General features: G+C 33.5%; 1 protein-coding gene across 1 annotated transcript in view; it reads left to right on the forward strand.

Moving 5' to 3' along the window:
* Positions 1 to 285: 285 nt before the first annotated feature.
* LOC129229583 (histone-binding protein N1/N2-like) overlaps positions 286 to 23,202 on the forward strand; it is a 75,792-nt gene continuing 52,875 nt past the window's right edge. The window contains exons 1-3 of the mRNA XM_054863920.1: positions 286 to 448; positions 4,133 to 4,359; positions 10,091 to 10,126. Coding sequence (XP_054719895.1) covers positions 381 to 448; positions 4,133 to 4,359; positions 10,091 to 10,126 — 331 coding nt within the window. The 5' untranslated portion in view covers positions 286 to 380. The remainder of the gene's footprint in view (positions 449 to 4,132; positions 4,360 to 10,090; positions 10,127 to 23,202) is intronic.

Genomic DNA, 23,202 nt, shown 5'->3' on the forward strand with positions numbered 1-23,202 from the left:
ATTCACGGTAGAGCTATTATGAGATGTAAACAAACCGCCTTCACGGGCGGCCATGTTGAATGAGCGCGCAGGCCTTGTGTTAAGATGGCTGTGTTCTGGCAACCCCTGACGTCACCACTAAACGTGTCTATTGCCTAGAGTCCCTATGGATTCTACCATTGCCACAATGTAGGAAAGGTCTATTAGGAATATTGTCGCTCCTTAGATAATGCACTCTAAAATCTTGCCGCTACTTGCAATTATCTGTGATTGTAACTGCTTGCGGAGCGGGTACTTTCACAACTTATTAATATCGAAAGACAGTTCGTTTAATTTAGTATTTAAAGTTACGTTTAAAGTAGGTTTTTTGCTAAGTCTGTCCTGCGTTTCTCTGTTTCAAAATGGATGAATCTAAGGAACAGTGTGCTGTAGTTGAAAATTCCCCTTCTAGTTCAAGAAATTTAAACAAGTATTTATATTATTATTGACGCTACTTTTGACTTCTATCTGTCTGTTGAACTCAATTAAACTTCAATGCTTAGTTTCTTTTTCTAGGGTGACAACCAATTTTCAAAAGTCATTAGCTAGATATGCTTTTGGTTGCCGCAATTTTATATTTGTTTAATAATTATAGTAACTATATTTTTTAATTTGGTGCTCATATTTATCGTTACGGAGTTATTTCCATTTCTTTACACTTTTCTTCTTCACAATTATTTCAAAGGCATTTTGTAGGAATGTGTAAAATAAAACAACTTTTTAATATAACCTTTGCCGAAACTCGAAAACTTACCTGTTATTTGGAGGTAGTGAGGAGCAAATGGATGTAAGTAGGCCTTAAAGATTTGAGTAGAACTGGTACAAAGTTAAAAACTTAGAGGTGAGCTTTCATTAAAACTTTTTTTATAAACAATGCTATATGGTAGCACCTACAAAAGCATGAATTTTAATATCATGTATGGAAGAAAACTTACGAAAAAATATGAATCATGCATCAGACTAAATTAGTAATCGATCAAGCAACAAAACGTATCAGAGTTTGCATTTTGACTTTAAATGGTTTTACTTGATGCTTGTCACTTAGAAACCTAGTTTTTGACCTGACAAACGTCAAAGACTGATTTGAACTGCAAAACTTCTACACTGAGATGGGGAGATAAAAGAAAACAAGAACCGGAAATGAAGAAAAAATACAACAAAAAAAAAAAACAATTTTGCAAGTGAAGATCTTCAGCTTGCAAATGGATAATTTGTGTTGATCAAATCAGAATTTAAACTTGAAAGTCATCTCTGAAATATATGATCTTGGGTCATCGCGAAGTAAAAAACGGGGCGAGGGGGGGGGGATTTAGAGCCCCCCCTTGTCACACATGTGGTTTTATATTCGTATACAGTGCACACTATAAAATCCAGACCTCTGTTTCCCAGAAATCTCGAAAAACGGAACATGATTTTAAAGACTTCTTTTTAATTAAAGGTTTCTTCTTTTTAAATCAAAGTTACAAATAAGTATTTTGAAGTGCATGAAAACAAAACGTTTTGAAGGAATTTTGGATCAGGCATACAAATAATTTGTTATCCTACACGAGAAGTTGTTAGTGACTGCGATTATCACAAAGGGCTAATTTTGCAGTAACAATTTTGTTAATTTTGCTTCTATTTTGAAATAATTACCAAAAAATTTGCTTTTTAGGATTTTGTAACCTTTTTACATAGAATGCTTTTAAATGCTCTAGAACTTTCACACACTCAACAGTCTGGAAAATTTGCGCATCCGAAATTTTGTATTTCCTGCTTTTTTTCGGGCAGTTGGAATTTGTGTAGTGCTTTTATTATTTTTGGGTTATTATTAGAGTTGGTCTATTTTAATTCTATCAGAGCTAGTTTGAGTTTTGTATTTAATACTTATATGCGATTTTTCAAGCAATTTTCCAAAAAAGAATTTTTTTTCTCTTAAACTCCATTACCAGAAAAACTTAGTCTAGATTATCTATCTATCAATCTGTATCTATAGTTCTACACATAAAGAAAGACAAGATAGCAATATGAAATAATGCTCTCAAAGAAAAGTGGGGCGCCAGGGATTCTTCCCTGGAAATTTTCCGAAATTATAGCTCTAAAAATGCAGTAATTGACAAAAATTCAATTTTAAATGCTCTTAGATGATGTAATGGAGAAGGGGTGCAGGGATTATCCTCCGAAAATGTTCAAAATTAGCTCTAAAATGCAATTTTGGATGGTTTGATATTAGGAGAGAGAGGGTCAGGACTCATTTTTCAAAATTTTGCAGAAGGGGGGAGGGCGAAGGGTATGTACTCAATGTATTTTATCGAAAAAAAGCATCATTCACTTCCATCAAAATACATGGAAGTTGCGTAACTACTATACATCCCTCTTCAGAGTTACGCCACTGGTATTTTGTAATTATATTTCACTGAAAAATTTACCCAGGTGTAAGGCTTGCTGTAGCATGTTTCATTTCTTGCAAAGAAAACCCAAGCATTGTAAATAAAGCCATAATCTTTTAACAAATTAAAAAGCTTGATGCTTTTTATTTTTGGATGGAGTTCAAACTTTTCTAGTCAAATGGGCCACTAAAATTTATACTCTGCTATTTTTTGTGGTCCTGAACTCACTGTCTCACTGTTAAGTTGGAGCCATGCTTATGGAGTGTTAATCCAAGTTTCTGTGGTTAGGTCTGCAGTTTGTGAAAAAAAAAAAAAACTTTTTATGAGAAAAAAATTATTTAAAAATTGGCATTTTTTTTTTTTGAAAAAATATAGATCATGTTTAGCTATCAGAAATATAAGCTGAAATCTGTTTGGCCAAAAACATTTCACTGGGAATGATTTGAAAGCTGGAAGTTTTTTTTTTCTTGTAGGCAGATTGATGAAAGAGAGAGAACTTTTTTTACAAATGAATTTTGATGTCTACTTTTAGGATGTGAAATCTTATGAAGTGGCTACTTTTAGGACAGAATAGGGAAGTTTTCGATTTTTCAATTTAATTTTTATATGATAGAGTAACATGTATGAACATCATAGGTGAAAAAATTTTTGCGATACGATAAATAGTTTTTTTTAAATTAATTTTTAAAGTTCAAGCGCTTGTGACGTCAAATGGCATAGGAAGTGATGTCATGCCCTCTTCCGATAGGGGAGAAGCCGGAGGTCACACATTCGACTTCGAAGACGAAACGTAAAAGGCTTATCTCCTCGCATTTAACTCCTCGCGTTTCTAGAACATTAAACCTCTCATCCTCTCGGAAATATTCGAATATCATCATTGATGATGTTACATAAGGAAGATTATTTAGATTGTGCTTTAACGAATCCGATCTCCATAGTGTGTTCAAAAGGATTATTGAATTTCTAAAAAATAAAAATATCAGCGCGCTCAAAATGTCCCTAGCGAAAACAAAGGATCTTCGGCGGAAGGCTGCCCATTCGCGCCCTGTGACGTAGGCTCGTGACATTTCAGAAGCGCGCACTTTTGCGCGTGGATATTTAAAAATTCATTAAAAATCAACCACGGTATTTTAAAATTAAGCGATGTTGAATTTTTTAGTTTTGAGGGTCAATTAACAATATCCAATAGCCAAAATATAAACATTTAATAGGTTGCAACTTCCCTATTTTTTTGAAATGTCTCAAAGCGAACCTAATTTGAGTTTGAATCAACCACTGATACTGTTAGATTGTAAAATTCAAAAATGAAATTCTTTCTTATTTAATCGTTAATCTTATACTATTATTTTTTATTACACTGTCTCAAAATTCAATAATAAGTGAAATAATTTTAAAAAGATTTTAGATTTGTACCAGAGGTACTATATTGTAAATTAGAACTTTGTGTGTATCAAAAATTGGTTTTAATAATCAAGATGTTACTATAGTTAGGAAGTACTCTTTTAATTTTATTATTTGAACAGCAAGCTTGTTTTTATTATTGTAAAATATTGTCATATAAGATTTTCCACATTTAAGCTAATTTCTATGATTTTTTTTTGTCAATTTTTCGAAAGCTTGGCAGTTCTTTGCTTTTGACATGCAAGATTTTTTTTTAAACAAAGCGTAAAAGAGAATTTTTATTACATGCATGTCTAAAATTTGTTTTTCCATGTTGAAATTAATTTCTTTTTTGTTTTTTAAAGTCCTATCCCAGAAGAAGCTGTTGGTAATTTTATCGCAGGAAAACGGCACATGCTGGTGCAAGACTATAAGTTTGCTGTTCAGAATCTAGCTACAGCTTGTGAAATGTATGCTGATCATTATGGTGAACTGGCCCTAGATTGTGCTGAAGTATATTTCTTGTATGGCAAGGCTCTGTTTCGTCTTTCACAGCAACAAGCTGGTGTCCTTGGTGATGCTCTAAATGAAGGTATTTATATTTTTGTATAACGTTTTAAATGTTTGCCGAGTTACTGATCAATTCCATATTGTAAGGAACAATTGGAATGAGCATAAATTTGTCGACATGTTGCTTTAAAGTTAAAATAGCAAAATATGAACTGACAGTTGACCTTCGTTTTACGTGGATTTGATTATACCCGGTTTAAGATTCGACACCTTTATCTTATTTTATACAGATGAGTTTTGAGTTTCTTCCTACCTGACATTGCAAACAGATTAAATTTTCTCCTTCTAAAATCCAAACTCTTGAGATTGAGATTGTTGATGACACATTAAGGTCATTCTAAGAAAAAGCAGGAATTTTGATGCTGATTTTTAAGAAAACAAAATTTTTCCTTATATATTAAATACTTAAGATTAAGTTAGATCTATCCTAAAGTGATAATGCTATTATAGTGGTTCAGATCAAGTGAGCAAAAAATTTAATTTTTTAAAATTACTTTGTTAGTGCCACATCCATGGACAAATTATCCACAGGTGATGTCCATGGATGTGATAAAAAGAACCATTTTCTACATTTAAGAACGTGTGCGTTTGAAGTTTTGACTTGAAAGTTGAAAAACAAATGTTTTAAACTTAATATTATCAAATCATTGAATTATTGTATTATCATGCCTGATTATTTCAAATCTGTATGAGCCACAGATGTGATAAGTTGATCTTTACTATTTATAAATCAAGGACAAAAACTTCAAATAAAGTCACAGAAAGCTGAAAACAAGCTTCTGTTTCTGTCCGACTAAACGAAATGGCTTCTTGAGAGTTGATCCTTCAACCAATACAGTTTGGAGCTGCAACGAGCTGGAAAAATTAGTACAGATGTAATATACCCCCCCCCCCATTTGGCGACATCCGATTTTTTGCACAAAATCGAAATATTTTTCTCGCCAATGAGGTGATCATTTTTTAAGCATGGCATCCCTGGCGGAACTAACCTGTGTTTGGTAACCCAAAGGCAATCTTAGATCTGTACAAACTTGTTTACTTGGGTTATTTACTCCAGGGTTCGTACGCTCCGGGAATTCCGGGAAAACCGGGAATTGTCAGGGAAAATGACACTGTCAAAAATGTCAGGGAAAAGTCAGGGAGTTTTCAAATTTTGTCCTCCAAAAATTTTTTTTCCATTTTTTTTCCCCAAGAAATTAAGTACTATGAGATCTAGTCTTCGTTTTCATTGTGATTTCACGAAAAAAATTGTAAATTTTTATCTAAACCGACGCTGGCACTTAAAAACTACGATCGAGAAATGAACGTTTTTTTTTTTTTTTTTTCACAACGAAAAATGCGCCAAAAGAGCGAAAATTTTCTTACATGGAGTCAGTGAGGGGAACGCATTTCTTTCTACTGCCTAAAGTTTTAGATGGGTTGCCACAACATTCTAGTCGGTTCAGGGTTTGTACGCTCCGGGAAAACTTGGAATTATCATGGAAAATGACATAGTCAAAAATGTCAGGGAATTTTCCAAATGTGTCCCCAAAATTTTTCTTTTCCCAATTTTTTCCCAGGGAATTTGGTTTTATGAGATCTAATCTTCATTTTTATCGATGTATTTAAAATAATTGTAACAATTTTAAAGCAATGAAAAAAGTGGCGACCCAAAAAATCTTCAGCAGCCGCCATTTTTGGCTCTCAGTAGTTCCCAAGGGAAAAAAAAAATCAGGTGAACAGCAATTATGTACAAACTCAAAAGGAGAGATGACAATTTACTGCTTCGGAAGCACAGCCTGTAGATGGGAAGGTCGATCGGGGAAAATAGTTTTTTTTTTGATCGGAAAATCATTTCAGCTACGTGTGAAACGTAGTCGCCATCTTTGGTCATTCACAAGATGGATGTAGATACGATCCTAAAATGCCTAAGTTTCTAAAAACAAAGCAGAATTGGATGTTTTCTTTAATTGAAAACTGATGAAAATAACAAAAAATGGTCTACAAATTGATTTTCTATTGTTATTTAAAATAATTTTCTTGAGAAATGAAAAATTTTGTTCTTAAAACTTAATCTTATCCTCACTGCCTCGGACGCAAATGTGATAAAAACTTTTCAATGAATTGTAGTTTCATGAAGATTAATTATTTTTTAATTGTCTTCATGCGACAAATTAAAAAAGTTATTTCTTATTTTTGGGCATAGCCGCCATATTTGGTCATTCCCAAGATGGAAGTACACAACACTTTTTAAGTGCCTAAGTTCCCGAAAACGGCATTGGATGTTAATTGCAATGCAAACTATTGAAAACAACACAAATTGTGCCTTTTTTTCGGATAATTTGTAATTATTTTCTGGAAAAATGCAAAATTTAATCTTCATAACATTTTTTTGTTTTAATTGATTTATACTCTTATGTACTGACTATTTTGCTTTTATTGTATCCTTTTAAGGATTATTAATTATTTATTACTACTTTTATACTACAAATCCAAAAATCTACTTATTATTTTAAATTTTTCACTTTGTCGTCATATTTGATTGTTTGCACAATGGAAGTAGACTTAAACTTCCAGAAACAGAATTGGATGTTTATATCAATGAGTAACATTGAAAATAACATTAAAATGTGCAAAAAGTTGTGAATTTTTGAAAATTAACTAATACTTTCTGGAAAAGAAAATTTGAAATTTTAATGTAAGCGTCCTTTAATATGTGAAAAAAAAAAGATTATTGGCGGATTATTAAGATGATCGGCGGATTTTGATTTTTGTTACTATGCATTACATGGTATGCCAATTGATGCAACAAGTTAACCATATTTATATTAAAATTTAGCTTTGCATTTTGCTCAATATGTTTTGTGTAACCTACTTATAAGAAAATAAAAAGTATTGTAAACCAAAAGCGGATGCTAAAAGGTTGCTGCAGGACTACAGCAAAACGCTATAATATTACGCGTGACATCAAAAAAAAAAAAAAAAAACGCTAAAATAAGTTGAAAGTACTCTGTTTTCAACAAATAGTAAACAAATTAAAACAATTTTGAACAAAATGTTTAAAAAAAACTTAAAATTTTGACAAAGAAAACAAAGGAAAAAAAAATCCAAGTTTTTTTTTTTTTTTTTTTAAATCTAAGGGGAGAAGTTTCAGTTCTTCTGCATTGCTACTTTAAACAATTTTAATTATTTTGAAAATATTACTATTTAAACTTAAATTTTTAATGAAGCGAGTAACCTGGAATTTTCTAAAAAACAACCTGGAAAACCTGGAAAAGTCGGGGAACTTTTTTTAGCCAAAAGTGTATGAACCCTGTACTCGGTTTCACGCAGGAGAGATAAGTGTTGTTTCGTGCAATATACCTTACAGGAAAGCTTATTTTGTGTTAGTTTAAATTCAGTAGTTGTGCTTTTAAAGTAAAAGCATTAGAAAATGCCAGTTTCTTCAAACTTGAACGTTAATTAAAAGTTAACTCCAATGTGGTGTGTATAACGTGCCATTGTCATACGATGTATTGTTTTAGACTGAGTGTGAGGATTAATACCATAAAAAGGTAAGTTCTTTATTTTAGAATTCAAAAAAAAAAAAAAAAACGCACTTCCGAAATTCTTTGTTTTTACAAATCCTTGAGGGGGTTCTTGTAGTTTTTAACTTTATTTTTACTGTATGAATAATTTTACAAAAATAGTACGGTTATTTTGTTCTGAAAGTTAATTCTTATCAATGCCACGATTTATTTAGACATTCTATTAACATGCCTCCTTCAGGTACTGAATTTCTGAAAATAAGTCGACTCCAGCATTTTATAAAAATATAACGGTGTTATTTTATGTAAAATATAATAGGTATATTTTGAAAGCATGTCTGGATAGCAAATAAATGTATGGTATTTCTGTGTTTATGTTTAGGATGTTTCTGTTGAGACATTTCTACTTTTCATACATCGAAATTTGAGTAACTAAGCGCTTTTTTGGCTGAAATAGTTGTTGATTTTGTAGATGTTTTCCGCTTTAAACATTGCAATTTGAATCGCTTTGCTCTTTTTTAGCAGAGTATGAGAAAAGTTTTTGTTCGATGAAATGCATGTTGGAAAATAGCTTTTATTTCTATTGGCACACATTTCATTGATGAGCTGTTATAGTAATTTGTCAATTTAAGCATTTTAAATACTTTCTAGTAATTGTTCTTTGCGTACGAAAACTTTCTAGTTTCTGGTATTTTTGAAGAGTATATTCGTGATGTTTTTTGTAGTGGTTTTATGTTGTTTTTATATATATTGTGTTCTGAAGTGCTTTGATCATGTTTTTTATCTGATTTTTTCCTGTTGGCGCTAAAAAAGCATCGCTAAAAACGATGTATGACATATGTCGTCATACATCGTTTTCTTGCCGATGCTTTCTTGGCGCCAACAGGAAAAAGTCGCCAAAGGTGGAGTATATCACATCAGTTCCGAAAAATTTATTGGCACTTTCGTTTCTGTCCATAGATGTTACTATTTCTCTGGTTACAAGCATTAAACTTGAAATTAAATGAAATATGAAAATTAATTTTAACTATTTTTGAGAAGTGTGTACTAAATGTGTACTTGATCGAAAATATAGCTTAAATAGCTAATTTCTTGTTTGGTGCATGAAATATAAAATATGGAAACAAAAAAGATTAGTGGTTACAGTTCACACATGTGGAAAATCACATTCTGTGGCTGAAATTTGAACAGTAAATAAAATATTTTTTTCTCATATAGCAACTTCAGTATATTCCATCAGTTGTATAAAAGTGTTTTATTCACTTGAATTACTTTCTAAACTTTTATTCTTTATAGTAAAAACCAGAAACACAAATTCCTGGTTTTTTTCGAGAATGACCCATTAATGAACTATTTTGTAGTGTTAATAAGCGAGCTTGTGCAACTGGAGAAATTTTTTGCTATTGATTCCAGAGCTGTTTCCAGCCAGAAGTAAAGTTATTAAACGCACGCAATGCAGAGATCACTTGAAGAAGAGCTTTTAGAAGTGACGAAAAAAACGAAACCAACAAGGATACCTACATCGATGACACACAACTAAAAGCTTTCACACGGAAAATTTTGAGCTATTCCTTGACAATGAAAAATCGCTCATTTGGAAGAAGAGTGCCACAATACGAATAAATTAAATTTTACAGGAGAAGTGTTTGAAGTTTAACCCTTCAGGCAATTTGCGTTGAGAAAAATAAGTTTTTTGTGCTCCCCAGTGGTTAATATTTGAACAAAAAATATCATTATTTTCCAAAAAAGATAACATCCTTTGATGGCCTTAAAGTGAAAAAAAAATTAAGTATTTCGTATTGTGGCACGCTTCTTGAAAATGAGCAAAATGTTCTTTTTAATTTGTTTGCGAAGGAAGATCTTATTATGGAAATGATGTGAGTGGTCTTAGAAATGTTGATGACAACTAAGAAAAATAGTTAATGGCTTCCAAACGAATATCATAACCAGCTTTTTTTAATGAATATTAAGTTAATTCATGTTTAACACGTTGTGCAATGTGCATATTTATCGGAATAAATACACGTAAACGAATATAAATATATATCACAACAATGATTTTTTTTTAATCTATGGAACCTCCCCCCTATTTTAAAACTATTAAGTCTTAATTTACACTGTTTTGATTTATGTGACATTTCAATGGAACGTAACCCCAGCATGAAATAAGGGTCTACCGTATTTACAAAATCCAGTATAGTTCCCCTGAATTTTTATAATTTGGTTTTACCAAGATTTTTATTTTAGGATCAAATGAAGATGATGAGAGTGGTAATACTTCTGGTGAGTATATCTTGAAACAGTCTACTCATATATTTTTTTGTTCTAAATTGAGCTTTTCAGTAAACTTTTACTTTCATTCAGAATTTATTTTACAGAGGCAAAAGAAATAATTACTTTAAAAATAGTTATGTTATAAAAATGGGAAAAGAACAATGCTCTTAATTATGAAATTAAATCATGTATATTTATTTTTCCATATAAAACACCATTTAGAAATTCAGTCATTTCTTGCTTAAATTAGGTTATAGACCTTTAATCTAGTGAATTAAAATTTAGTCTCCAAATGTGAACGACTCACATGTCATCTGAAATAGCTTTGCATGTCCCAGTGATCACTGATTCTCAATCGCTACCATTTAAGATCAAGCACACCAACCCAAATCGCATGGCAATCAGTTTGAAATACAGTCAACAACGCTCTTTAAAACAATCTCCAGTACAATAACCACCACTTATAGAATTACTGGATTATAAAATGACCGAATTTTTGAAATAAATTTTTGAAGGATATAATTATTACAATATTAAAATGTGTTACAACCACACATTAATGAAATCATTATCACTATTTTATAAATCATGCTTTCAGAAAGCATGTGTTAAACTTATGTGTAAATATCCAAGTTATATCCACTTCAAAGTTCAGTTTAAGTGTCCATTAGAGTGTTAAAACTGAGCCTTTCACCTCGATAGAACAACCAAGATTTATTTTTTTTTCAATTATCAACATTATGTAAGAAAACTATTATTTAAATCTCTTAGCTTTTATGTATGTTGTTATCCTTATGGTAAAACATTTCCATTAAAAAGATTACTTGGTAGTGAAAGGGTCAAAAAACTGCCAAGAATGGCACACAAACAGCTTGGACATTTTAAATTAACATGAAAAAGTCAAAAAAGAGGAAAGATTCTACAACATCAATTCAAAAGGAAAAAGTATAGCTTATTTGAAACAGTATTACACAAAACAAAAGCAAACCATGTTGCATTTTGTCCTCAAATATATTTTGAAGTTATGTGTTATTTGTGAATAGTGGGGGGGGGGGGTATACAGTGTCAACAAGACCTATATTTTTATAACTGTTAGTCCTAGATGCAATTTTTTATTGCAGAAATGGCCAAAAAGGTGCAGAATAAAGATATTAGAAGCTTAAAACGAAAAAAAAAGATACAAAATTATATGGGATTTAATTTATGTTTAGGGAAATTATTTCCATTGAAAAATAATTCCAACACAAAAAATTTATAACATTTACTACTAAAACTCAAGGAGATATTCGAGTTCAATGTTTTAATGGCCCATGCAAAAGATGAGATTAGAACTTACCACCCTTTCAGAAGAATGACAGGTTGTGGAAGTGAAAAAAAAAAACATTTTTCATTGGAATTAAAAAAAAAAGCAAATGTAATGCTATTATAGTACGTATGAAATGAAGGAGTGGGGGGCTCAGCAGAGCCAAGCATTGCGACCAGAGGTCTATTGTACCAAACCCCAAACAAAAATCTTAAAAAAGACCAGTAGCCGTAGCAAAGATTAGCAGGCATTTAATGGGAATATCATAGATTGACCAAGGATCAAGTAAGTGGCGGCCAAGGTGTTCAAACCTATAGGCAGAAAAGGTATCACAATCACACAGAATATGTGCAACAGTTTCCTTATGAAAGCGACAGCCTTTACAAATTGGGTCAACAGTGACGCCCATAATAGTAAGATGCCGCTTCAAGGTACAGTGACCAGTAAGGAGGCCAATAGCTCTTCTGACGCTGTTGCAGTTCTGACTTAAGAGCTCCTTTGCCTTAATACTAGGGCAACCTCTATTAAGTTCTTTCGCCTGCCGCTGTCCATAAAGGTTGCGCCAGTTATTATACTGTTTTTTACCAAAAATATCAAAAACAGCAGTTCTAATAAGATTTTTCGAAATCCCAATTGCTGGCTCAGGGCCAACAAAAGGGATATCAGAACCATTCCGAGCAAGATAGTCGACCTTTTTATTTCCCTGCACTCCAGAGTGTCCAGGTACCCAGCAGAGGGTAACCTTGTTCAGCTTTTCAAGATTGCAGAGCAAATTATAGCACTCCCAAACGATGTGGGATGTCATAACAACCTTCTTGAGTACGTTTAAGGCAGCCTGACTATCAGAGCATATATGAACACAACGGTCTCTATAGCCACAACTCAAGCAAATACCACAAACACACCAGGATAGCATAAATTTCAGCCTGAAAAACAGAGGTTAACTTGCCCAGAGGACAGGAATATTCAATACCATCACCGGGACAAAAAGCCCCAGCCCCAGTCCCTTCATTCATCTTAGAACCAACGGTGTACCAGAGAGTGCAATCTTTACCATGAGTTAAGGTAACATCCCTCCAGTCACTCCTAGAAGGAAAGATAACCTGATATGGCTTATCAAAAGCATACTCGCCAAGCATGTAGTCACTAGGCAGGCCAGAAAGAGGATGAGTAAGTACATCCTCATCAAAGTACTTCCAGGAAAGGTAACAAGAGTAGGCTTTCCATTGATTTGAGCATTTAAGCCTCTCCATGCACAAGAAAGCTTCAGCTTCAATCCGCATATGGAGCGGACATAAACGGGTCATTCCATGTGAAATCAAAACAATTTTTGATAAAATTTTTCATCAACATCTCCGATTTCGATTATTTTTGGTACAGCTGTTGGTTGTATTAATATATGACTATGTGCCAAATTTTATGAATTCTAGTTGATTTTTACCAAAGTTATAAATTATTGAATATTTAAATTTTGATTAAAAATTCTGCTATTTTCAAATCTTTAAATTCATGTAGAGCAAAAACGACTAAAGATACCACTATAAAAATTGGTCTCATTTTAAAGGTATTTAAAAGACCTTTAATATAATATGTAACATGAGCTGGTTTTCAAAAAAAAAATTATAAAATTTAAATTTCTTAAATTTTAAAATTTAAATTTTTAAAAAAGTGACAATTTTAAAATTCTGAAAAAATTTTCACAGTAAGTTTGTAATGTCTCCTTACATCATGCAAAGTTTTGTTTTGGGATCTCTATGGGATACAAAGATATGGCACATAAATGGCACACATGTTTTCGGAAAAAATAAAAAATCATGCATTTTCAATCGGTAAATATTTTAATGAACATATGTTTCAACTAATATTTCAATTATTACATTCTGTGAATATTACTTCAGTACAACATATGCATATTGTTATGTACAATAGTGTGGTCCAAAATTTCGAAGGTGTAAATTTTTTGAGTCCTACCTTCCCATTTTGTTCCAATGTATTAAAAAATAAATCAGACAAAATTTGAAAACATTTCGATAATATTTAGAGGTAGCTCAACGCAGATAAAGTTTTCATCATTGCTGAATAGAACGCGTACGACACACGACCATCGACCTCACTAAGGTAAAATACAGTTGCTATTTTTATTAACAAGAAAACAATTGCTTTATAAAATTGCTATTTTATATAGAGACTTAACAATAGCCATTATGAAAATACTTTTGTAAATACAAATAAATACATAAAATCTATTCCTTTAACAGTCGTGATCGAATAAATTTTCAACTTGTTGCTTATGTATGTATTCTAAATTGTTTTGGTCTTGATTTCACCACTGTTGGAATGGCAGTTTGCACTTATTTTTGAAATGCATATGTCTCTTTACTTTAAAATAACAGAGCATGGCAAATACATCAATTAGATCAAAATCAGAGGCTTATCTTCTTAGTTCAACCATAAGTGAGCTGACAGGTAGTAAACTACCTTCAATTTGTATGGCATTGGGTACGTTTCTTCATAACCATATTGAATTAAAGAAATCGGAAGAGAATCTTCAAGAAATACAATAGAAGAAATAACAAAATTTTGGCAGAAAGTCAGAATGCCCGTACAAAGACCCCAAAACTGTCAGCCCAAGTTAGAAAAACTTTATTAAGAATGGAAGTTATTGAAAAAAAAAAAAAAAAAAAAACAGAAGTACAATGACACAAAAAAATAAAGAAGGTGAGCTTTGCAGGACTGGGGCCTAACTGACGAAGTTTCTGAAATGTGCTTTGACACAACGAGTGTCGACACCGGGGAAAGCAAGGGTACCTGTGTTTTACAAGAGTAAAAACTAAAGAAAAGGTTACTATATTTTCCATGTCGAGATCACATTATGGAATTAATTATTGGTGCGGTATTTAATAAATGTTTGGGTTTTTTCTTCCGCACCAGATGTACCTCTTTTCAAACGAATCCAGGCCTACTGAGAATTCATAGACAAGGACATCATAGGCATCAACAATAAGGACATTTTAGCACAAGTGACAGATGTAAAGGATGATACAATAGTATTTGCTGAAAGATTACTGCATGACACGCAAGCGAGAGATGATTATCGAGAATGTCTTGAACTTTGCTTAATATTTCTCGGTAAAGCTCCTCCACATGGTATCAAATTTGTAGCACCTGGGGCTATGCATCATGCTAGATGGCTGTCCAAAATTTTGTATTGCTTCAAAATATGGATGTTTAACTGTCAATTTACCATTACGTCAATGGAAGAAAAGGGATTGCAAAAAATGTGCATATTTGTTGTAAGTGTTTATTTAAAGGCTTGGATGACTGCTTCTATGCCTAAAAATGCACCGTATAACGATTTTAATGAAATCTTTATTGAAGTATAAAAAGACTGATGAAAATGTAAGCAAAACTGCAAAGCAGAAATTTACCAATCACCTGTGGTATTTATCAACAGAACTCATGGCATTAGCCCTTTCTGCCAATAAAGTGCCACACTGCATTAAAAGACAGATGGTGAAGGCGAGGAATGAACTAAACGAAAAAAATGTGGTGAAGTGTTCTAAGATTTTGCTAAAACATTTTATGGATATGAAATTTGAAGAACTTGTGACAAAGGGGTCAATTTCATTTTTTCAAAGCATGGGTTTACCTGATACCTTCACTAACGTAGATCCAGAAATCTGGGAGCTTCAGGAGGATTTTAAGAAAGCAAAAAGGATTATTCAAGGAATTTCAGTGGTTAATGATAATGCTGAAAGGGATATATCCCTTATAAAAGAGTTTAATGGAAAAATGACAGGCAATGAAGAAAAATTCCAATTCTTGTCGCAAGTTGTCGCAGAACATTGACGAGCTTATCCCGGATGTAAAAAGCAGTTTGTAATGTGTACTATGGAAAGCCATATACATAACTGTTGAAATATTATTACTATGTAACTATTTTTAACTTACAAAATGCTGGCAATTTTAATTAAATAAATTATATACTTTTCCTAGCGTCAATTTTATTTCTATCTGCATTTATGGCATAAAATGGTAAAACGAGGAACTTTAAGGCTGTTGAGCTACCTCTAAATGTTAAAATTATGAGCTCAAACTTCACAACAATTATTTTTTAATCAGATGGAACCAAATGAGGGGGTAGGACCAATAAAAATCAGGAATTTTTAAAAAAGGGCCTTTTTTGGACCACCCTAATGTACAATCTTCAAAATAAAATGAATTTTTAAAAATTGATATCAATAAAAAATAATATATTAAATTTTAATTTTTAATTGATTAAAATTAATTCCAAAAATATTTTTCTTTAAAAATGATATTAATTTATTTTGTGATTTGATACTGAATGATTTAGCTATCATTCACAATTGCATCATCCAAACACATGATCTCAGATTGGATGATGCAATCACTGTGCAGTGATAGCATCATCCATTTGTAGTTACATTTGTTTAACAGAGTTGTCCCAGTGATATTGCCTCTTAACAAGTTAACAGGTGCTCTTGCCCAAGGCTGCTTAATTGATCAACCATTTTTTGTTTGAAAACTTAATGCTTTTTTATGTTTTCTTTTTGAATTTTATATCTTTAACCTTTAATTTAAGAAAAAAAATATTAAAAAAAAAATATTTAAAAGTTTTGAATGGCAGACAATAGAGTGGCTTTATATTGCTGCAACCCATTTGGATTATTAAACCATTCGCGTGTGCATAAAGGACTACGGCCATTAGCTTCGTGGATGTTTACCTTATTTCCAGAAAAAGAAAAGCTTTCAAAAATATGTGATATTTGTAGAAAAAAAGCATACAAAATGAAGGACCAACAAAATGCTGACTTACCCAGTTGTAGTTATACTGTGCCATAATGATTTAGATTCCAACATCAGTGTTGATTCTGAAGGTGACCCAAATATTTATTTCCAAGAAGAAACTTTAGGAGGATTAAATAAATCACTTCAAGAATTAGGAGAGTCTCCAATTAAAGGTAAGAAAGTTAAACAAAAAAAAAAAAAAAATACTAACAAAAAAATTTAAAAAAGCCAAAAGAGTTTTCCCATAAAAAGTTATTTTCTGCAGTTCAGTCTTCTGATGAAGATGAAAAAATTGTAGAAACACTCATGACTCATCTAAAAGATAAATTTCCAACTCTTAGCAGGAAGAAAAAATTAATGTTATTAACAATACTTCCTGAAAATTGGAGCATTAGGCGAATAAAGAAAGAGTTCAATGCCCCAGATCATATGGTAAGACAGGCGAAGAAACTTGTGATAAATAAGGGTATTTTATCTACCCCAGACCAGAAAGTGGGGAAAAAGCATCCCTGTAGACGTAGTCTTAGCCGTTCAAGACTTTTATGAAAGTGATGATATCAGCAGGGCAATGCCAGGCATGAAAGATTGTGTTTCTGTCCAAAAAAGACTCATTCCCAAACGTTTATTACTTCTTAATCTGAGAGAAGCTTTCCGTGTATTTAAAGAGACAAATCCAGATCTTAAAATAGGATTTTCAAAATTTGCTTCTTTGCGTCCCAAAAATTGTGTTTTAGCTGGTTCGAGCGGTACACATAGTGTTTGTGTATGTAGTGTACATCAAAACATAAAATTAATGATTGAAAATGCAAAATTATCTTCTGTAACATCTGGAGTTATACAAACATATAAAGATTGCCTTCAAATGATAATGTGCACACCAGCAACTACTAACTGTTCCTTAGGAAATTGTGATTCTTGTCCTGGAGTACAGGTAATTGATACATTGCTTCAAAATGCATTTGAAGAACAAATGATAGAGACTGTAATGTTTAAACAATGGGTCTCAGGTAGTGGCGATAGGTGTACACTGTAAACTGTTCAAAATTCAGTTGAAGATTTTGCCACATTTTTTTCTGATAATATTGCAGTTCTTTGTAAACATGACTTCATAGCCAAACAACAAAGTTCATTTCTTCGTGAAATAAAAGAAAATCTACCCGATTCTGAAATTGTAGTAATAGCGGACTTTGCAGAAAATTATGGATTTTTGCTACAAGATGAGACACAATCTTTCCATTGGAGTAATAATTAGGCAACTATACATCCATTCGTAGTTTATTTTAAAGGACCTGAAAAAATTGAACATTTCTGTTTTATAATTATATCAGATTGCTTGGAACATAATACTGTGGCCATGTATACATTTCAAAAGGAACTTATGAATTTTTTGAAAATTAAACTGACAGCATTAACAAAAATTTATTATTTTTCCGATGGATCTGCCTCACAATACAAAAAAAAAAAACTTCGTAAATCTATGTTATCATTTTGAAGACTTTGGTGTGAAGGCTGAGTGGCACTTTTTCGCAACAGCTCATGTGAAAGGGCCATGCGATGGTGCAGGAGGAACAGGGAAAAGACTTGCTCGAAAAGCAAGTCTTCAAAGACCATATACTGATCAGTTAACGACACCAATAGAACTCTACAACTGGACAAAAGAAAACATTTCAGGGATGGATTTCTGTTTTGTCCCATATGCAGAATATATTGAATCGGAGAAGTTTTTAAAAAATCGCTTCCAAAACATATGTACAATCGAAGGAACTCGAAAATTACATGCTTTTCTGCCTATGGAAAGTAAATCCAAAATTCTAACTAAACTTTTCTCAAAAAGCGAAGTTTCTGTACAAGAACGTTTAACATGTATGGTAGATTATCACGAAATCTGTGGATATGTCACAGCAGTGTATGGTGAAAAGTGGTGGGTGGCATATGTTCTTGCAAAAAATGAAGATGAGGAAATAAAACTAACATTTCTTCCCCCATCAGGGCAATCTCCATCGTACACGTACTCTGAAATGCCAGATGTGTTGTGGATACCAGCGAAATACATTTTGTGTCTTGTACACCCAGTAACTGCTACAGGGCGTACGTATGCACTTTCAAAACTTGATTATAAAAAAACTGAAATGGTTTTCCTTCAGTACAATGTTCAATGATGGATTGTAAGTTTCTTATATTTCTATGAATTGTCTTTTTATATTAATGCAGAATTTTGTTGCTCAATGTTTTTATAATGTAAGTTGCGATTTTTTATTTTTTCCGAAAACATGAGTACCATTTATGTGCCATATCTTTGTCTCCCATAGAGATCCCAAAAGTGAATTTGAAGATTTGGAAATAGCAATTTTTCATCAAAATTTAAATAATCAATAACTCATAATTTTGGTAAAAATCAACTAGAATTCATAAAATTTGACACATAGTCATATATCAATACAACCAACAGCTGTACCAAAAATCATCGAAATTGGAGATGGTGACTAAAAATCACTGTGTTGATTTCGCATGAAATGACCCAAACCTAAAAGTAGTTCCAGCTCAGCAGTAGGCGTTGTCCTTATACAGCTAGTCATGGCTATGCAGACTAACCTCTGCAGCTTGTTAAGCTCATTTTTAGCAATGTCAAGTTTAGTTCTTGACCACCAGACAATAGAGCCATACGTAATGATGGGACAGATAACCATCTTGTAGATCCAATGGATAACCCTAGGGCTGAGCCCTCAGGTTCTACCAATAGCTCTCTTGCAAGACCAAAGGACTTTATTAGCCTTTGCCAAACAGTGAGTGAAGTGTTTCTTCCAGTTTATCTTGGAGTCAAAATAAATCCCAAGATACTTGACCTCGTCAGCGCAGCTGAGAGTTTGTCCGAAAAAAGTAATATTACTCTCCTGGATTGCTCTTTTACATGTAAAAGCAACCATAATGGTCTTAAGATGATTTACAGTAAGACCCTCAGAATGACACCATCTTTCCACACATTTTAAACCATGTGATAAGATTGAGGAGACTGTCTAAGAACTTGCCTCTGGCCATAATAACCACATCATCAGCATAGTCACAGCAAAAAAGGCCAGAAGAAATAATGCTTTCAAGCAGTGAATCTACAACAAGACACCAAAGGATAGCCCTTTAAGACCCAAATTTTTTTTTTCAATTAAATTTTACTTTACCTTGTTTTTACATCTATACTGACTCCATTGATGGTTTAAAAAATAATTTTAAAAAAATTGCGCGCCTCCTGACGTGTTGAGGGTACCCGCACGTTCGTGCGGGTTGAGCTTTTCTTGTACAAACTGCACCCGCACGTTGGTGCGGGTTGGGTTTTACCTGTGAAAACATTAAATGAAAAATTTGTCAATTTATGCATTTTCTTGATCTGAATTAATAGAAAAAAATTGTTTTATTATTTTATTGACTGTTTACTTGCAGTGGAAATCTTTAAAACATGTTTTCGATTTTGATAGACATAAATAAACATTGCACTTCTCACAACGTACGTGTTTTCGAACTGCTTTGGCAGTTTTCTAATCTGCATTTCTGAGCTCTTGAAATGTCATCAACATGTGGAAAATGGAGATACCCGTCATATCTTTTATCTTCACATGGTAATTTAGCAGGTGGGTTGTAAAATTTTGATCTTTTCACAGGAGGAATTTCGGCATCACTATCTTCATCATCACTTAAAATTTCATATTAACAGGCCGAGTCGCTACAAGACCTTCAGCCACTTCTAATTTAAATTTTAACAAGTCTTTTCTATTTTTCTGGGGAACTTTGATATTGCATCCCGATTATATTGAAACCAAGAATTGGTGACAGCTAAGTCCAAAAAGTGCAAAATGACCTTCCATGTCCACTTTCTTGTCTTGAACCATGTTCTATAATATTCCATCTGCTGATCACAAACATCTACACCTCCCATGCACTGGTTATATGATTTCACCACAGAAGGACATGATATTTCTATATATTTACTTTCGCTTTTTGACCATCGTTCCACTTTTTCTACTGGTTCGGTACCAAAACAATTCGATGCCATTATAACTTTCTTACTGTCCTTCCATTCCACAATTACAATTTTATTGTCTTTCGTAACATGTTCTATGCACGTTCCACGATCCATTTTATCCACATTAACTTTTTCAACACAACTAATGCGATTCCCTGAAATAATTCCAGTTTCAAAGATGTTCATTTCATTCAATTTTTCTAACAATAGCAAAGTTGTAAAATACCTGTCAAAAAACACAAAACTCTTTGGCGGCAAAGTTTGAACTAATCTAAGTATGACAGATGGTCCAAGTCAGAGTTCAGGATGAGCTAATTCCTTGATCAATTTCAAAATCCAATACTAAGCCATTTGATGTACAGAGAACGAAACTTTTCAGTCCAACAGGCCTAGGTTTGTTTTTAACAAATTGTCTGATTGGACAACGGCCCGTAAACGGAATCATTTGCTCATCTATAGAGTATGATATATTATCTCGTGGTAAACTTAGACATACTGTGCTGAAGGCATCCAGGATAGGTTGAACTTTCCACAGTTTATTTTCATTCAAGTTTGCAGAAGGTTTATTAATGTTCACAATATGGAAAGTATTTCTCAAATCTAAAAATCTGTTTCGCGAAATAATGTCGGCTACTGGCGGATATCGATATTCTGTTTGCCAGTACATGCGTAATCTAGGAAATTTTACGCATCCCATGATCAAATTGGCAGTAAAAAATAATTTTAATTCTCGTGCATTAGTTTTTAGTAATTTTCCTGATTTTGTGATGGAGTATTGATTAGTATACTCAGCAGCGTCTTCAAAAAACTGATCGGGGAAATATTGAACAAAATACTGCAAAAGTGTCTTTACTGGTTCTGGAACCTGTCAAAAATAAATAAAATTTTTAATATTGGGAAAGTCACTAACAGAGGCTTCTAATTCAAAGAAGATTATATTTAATTTAATATTGAAATTGTTGAAGTTTCTTTTTATTATTTTTGTGCATTATTCGTTAATAAAATTATTTTTATTTTATTTTTCTTAGCATTTTTCTCTTTTTAAAATAAAATGTAGCAATTAAAAAATACCTTCAATTGAGAAAACACCAATGGTCCAGGATAAGGAACAGAAACGAATTTCTTTACTTCCCATTCATACTTTTTCTTTTCGTTTTTCTTCCTTTTGACTTTAGCTGTTTTGGAGGTAGAACTCTGGGGAATGACATCAGGGGATTTTGATGGTAAAGAGTTATCCATATCGTTGTTTTCTACAGAAATATCTCGATCGTTTTCTTCATCATGCTCTTCTGAACTTGATTCTCCTTCTAATATATTTGGTAAATATGTCTTATCATTAACATCATCGTCATCTGAAAGGCCACCATCCCTTTAGACTCGGATAAAGTCTCATCCTGCGACATAGGCAAAGTAGGCGCGAGAGTCTCATCAGAACCAGAGTCAATTTCTAACATACTAAGAGAGAGCATAGTACTCTCTTCTTCAGAGCTACTTTTGTGGTTTCCTCCTGTGAAGGGGGACCCTGCTCCTTTGATGTAGAAGCCTGCTCCACTTGAGCCACACCGGTCTTGATATTGGGATCACTCAGAATCTCTAAAGTACCACGATCAAGGCCAGTACAGGCTCCATAATCAGCATTTTTGATTGCTTCAGCAGACTCCAGATCAACCTCAAAGATCCATCTTATGGTGTATTGTTCCTCCACTTTGTGGATGAAACACCACTCCTCAGATTTCAACTCGGGGTTTAATCTGTTGATTCTTTTAAGCAGCACTCCTGCATCTCTAGTAAAGACATCCTTGGTTTTGAAGGCAACTTTAATAGGCTTTGGTAACTCATTAGCCCAGACAACCTTTAGTGCAGTGCCACCAACAACTTCAACATTGCTGTTGAGTATGTTCCGGAGCCACACAGTGGTTTCAGTATTGTCACAATGGACAATCAATGCACCAGCATGTGCGACAGCCCTTTGGATTTTTGGCGTATGCTCCCCAGTGGGGATCAGATCCGTTCTTTTGAGGATTTCGAGTTGGATCCTCTCCGCCTCATTTTGAGAAAACCTCTCCCTTGGATAGGTTTCTCTAATGACAGCCATCTTAAACATACTTGCTGCCTGGGCATAGGTCGGCAAGTGACCTGTCCTCACTCTTTTAGCTGTGATAGTTTGAGCAGGAGAAGGGATTGAAACCTCCGACCGAAGCCGTTTGGTTCCACCAACCTTCTCAGGAATGGCTGGCCCAGTAGCTTTCGCCTCCCGTGCCTGCTTTCTTTTCTCTTGTCGCGCATGTTGCGCTTTTGTGATTTTGAAGGTGCACCCTGTCCCCCTACTGCAGAGTTGGCAGATTGCAGAACTGCATCCTCGTCGCCTCCAACAGCAAGGTTGCTTGTTGCATCTTTTGTGCCAGGATCCAGCTCCATAGGAGCCGTTTCACAGGCTGATTGGGTACCTTCAGCAGAAGAACCCAACCCTTCATTTTTTTTGTTTCTATTTTCCAAATCATTTTTTATTTCTTCATTTGTAATTGAATCATCCATAAGGGAACCTGAGAACTGGGAGGTGAAAAAATGTCGACACCAGCATAGCCTCCCTGTACAGGTGCAAGGCTGGATACAACGAGGTTTCGCCTGGTTCCTCGAAGGGACCGTTTGAGACATCAGAAAACCCAGATGCCATTCATCCATCAGCACGGTGCCTCACACCTTAGATTGGGTATCCATTTTAGTCTTTTTACAACACGCATGGACTACGTTGGGACTATTCTGCTCCGGTCACAAAACGGAGTGCTGGCGTTCCGTTCACCGTTAACAAAAACAGCTATCCAGGGGCAGGACGAGGACCAACCAGCTCACCCCCATTATAGTACGTAAAAACACAACAAAAGCTCGTACCCTCCAAAAGGTGCTGTATACTGCAAGAGTAAAGTGGTGTAAGTCGCAAAACGCTGTGTTTCATACCTTGGT

The sequence above is a fragment of the Uloborus diversus genome, chromosome 9, assembly GCF_026930045.1.
Source record: "Uloborus diversus isolate 005 chromosome 9, Udiv.v.3.1, whole genome shotgun sequence".
Taxonomy (NCBI): domain Eukaryota; kingdom Metazoa; phylum Arthropoda; class Arachnida; order Araneae; family Uloboridae; genus Uloborus; species Uloborus diversus.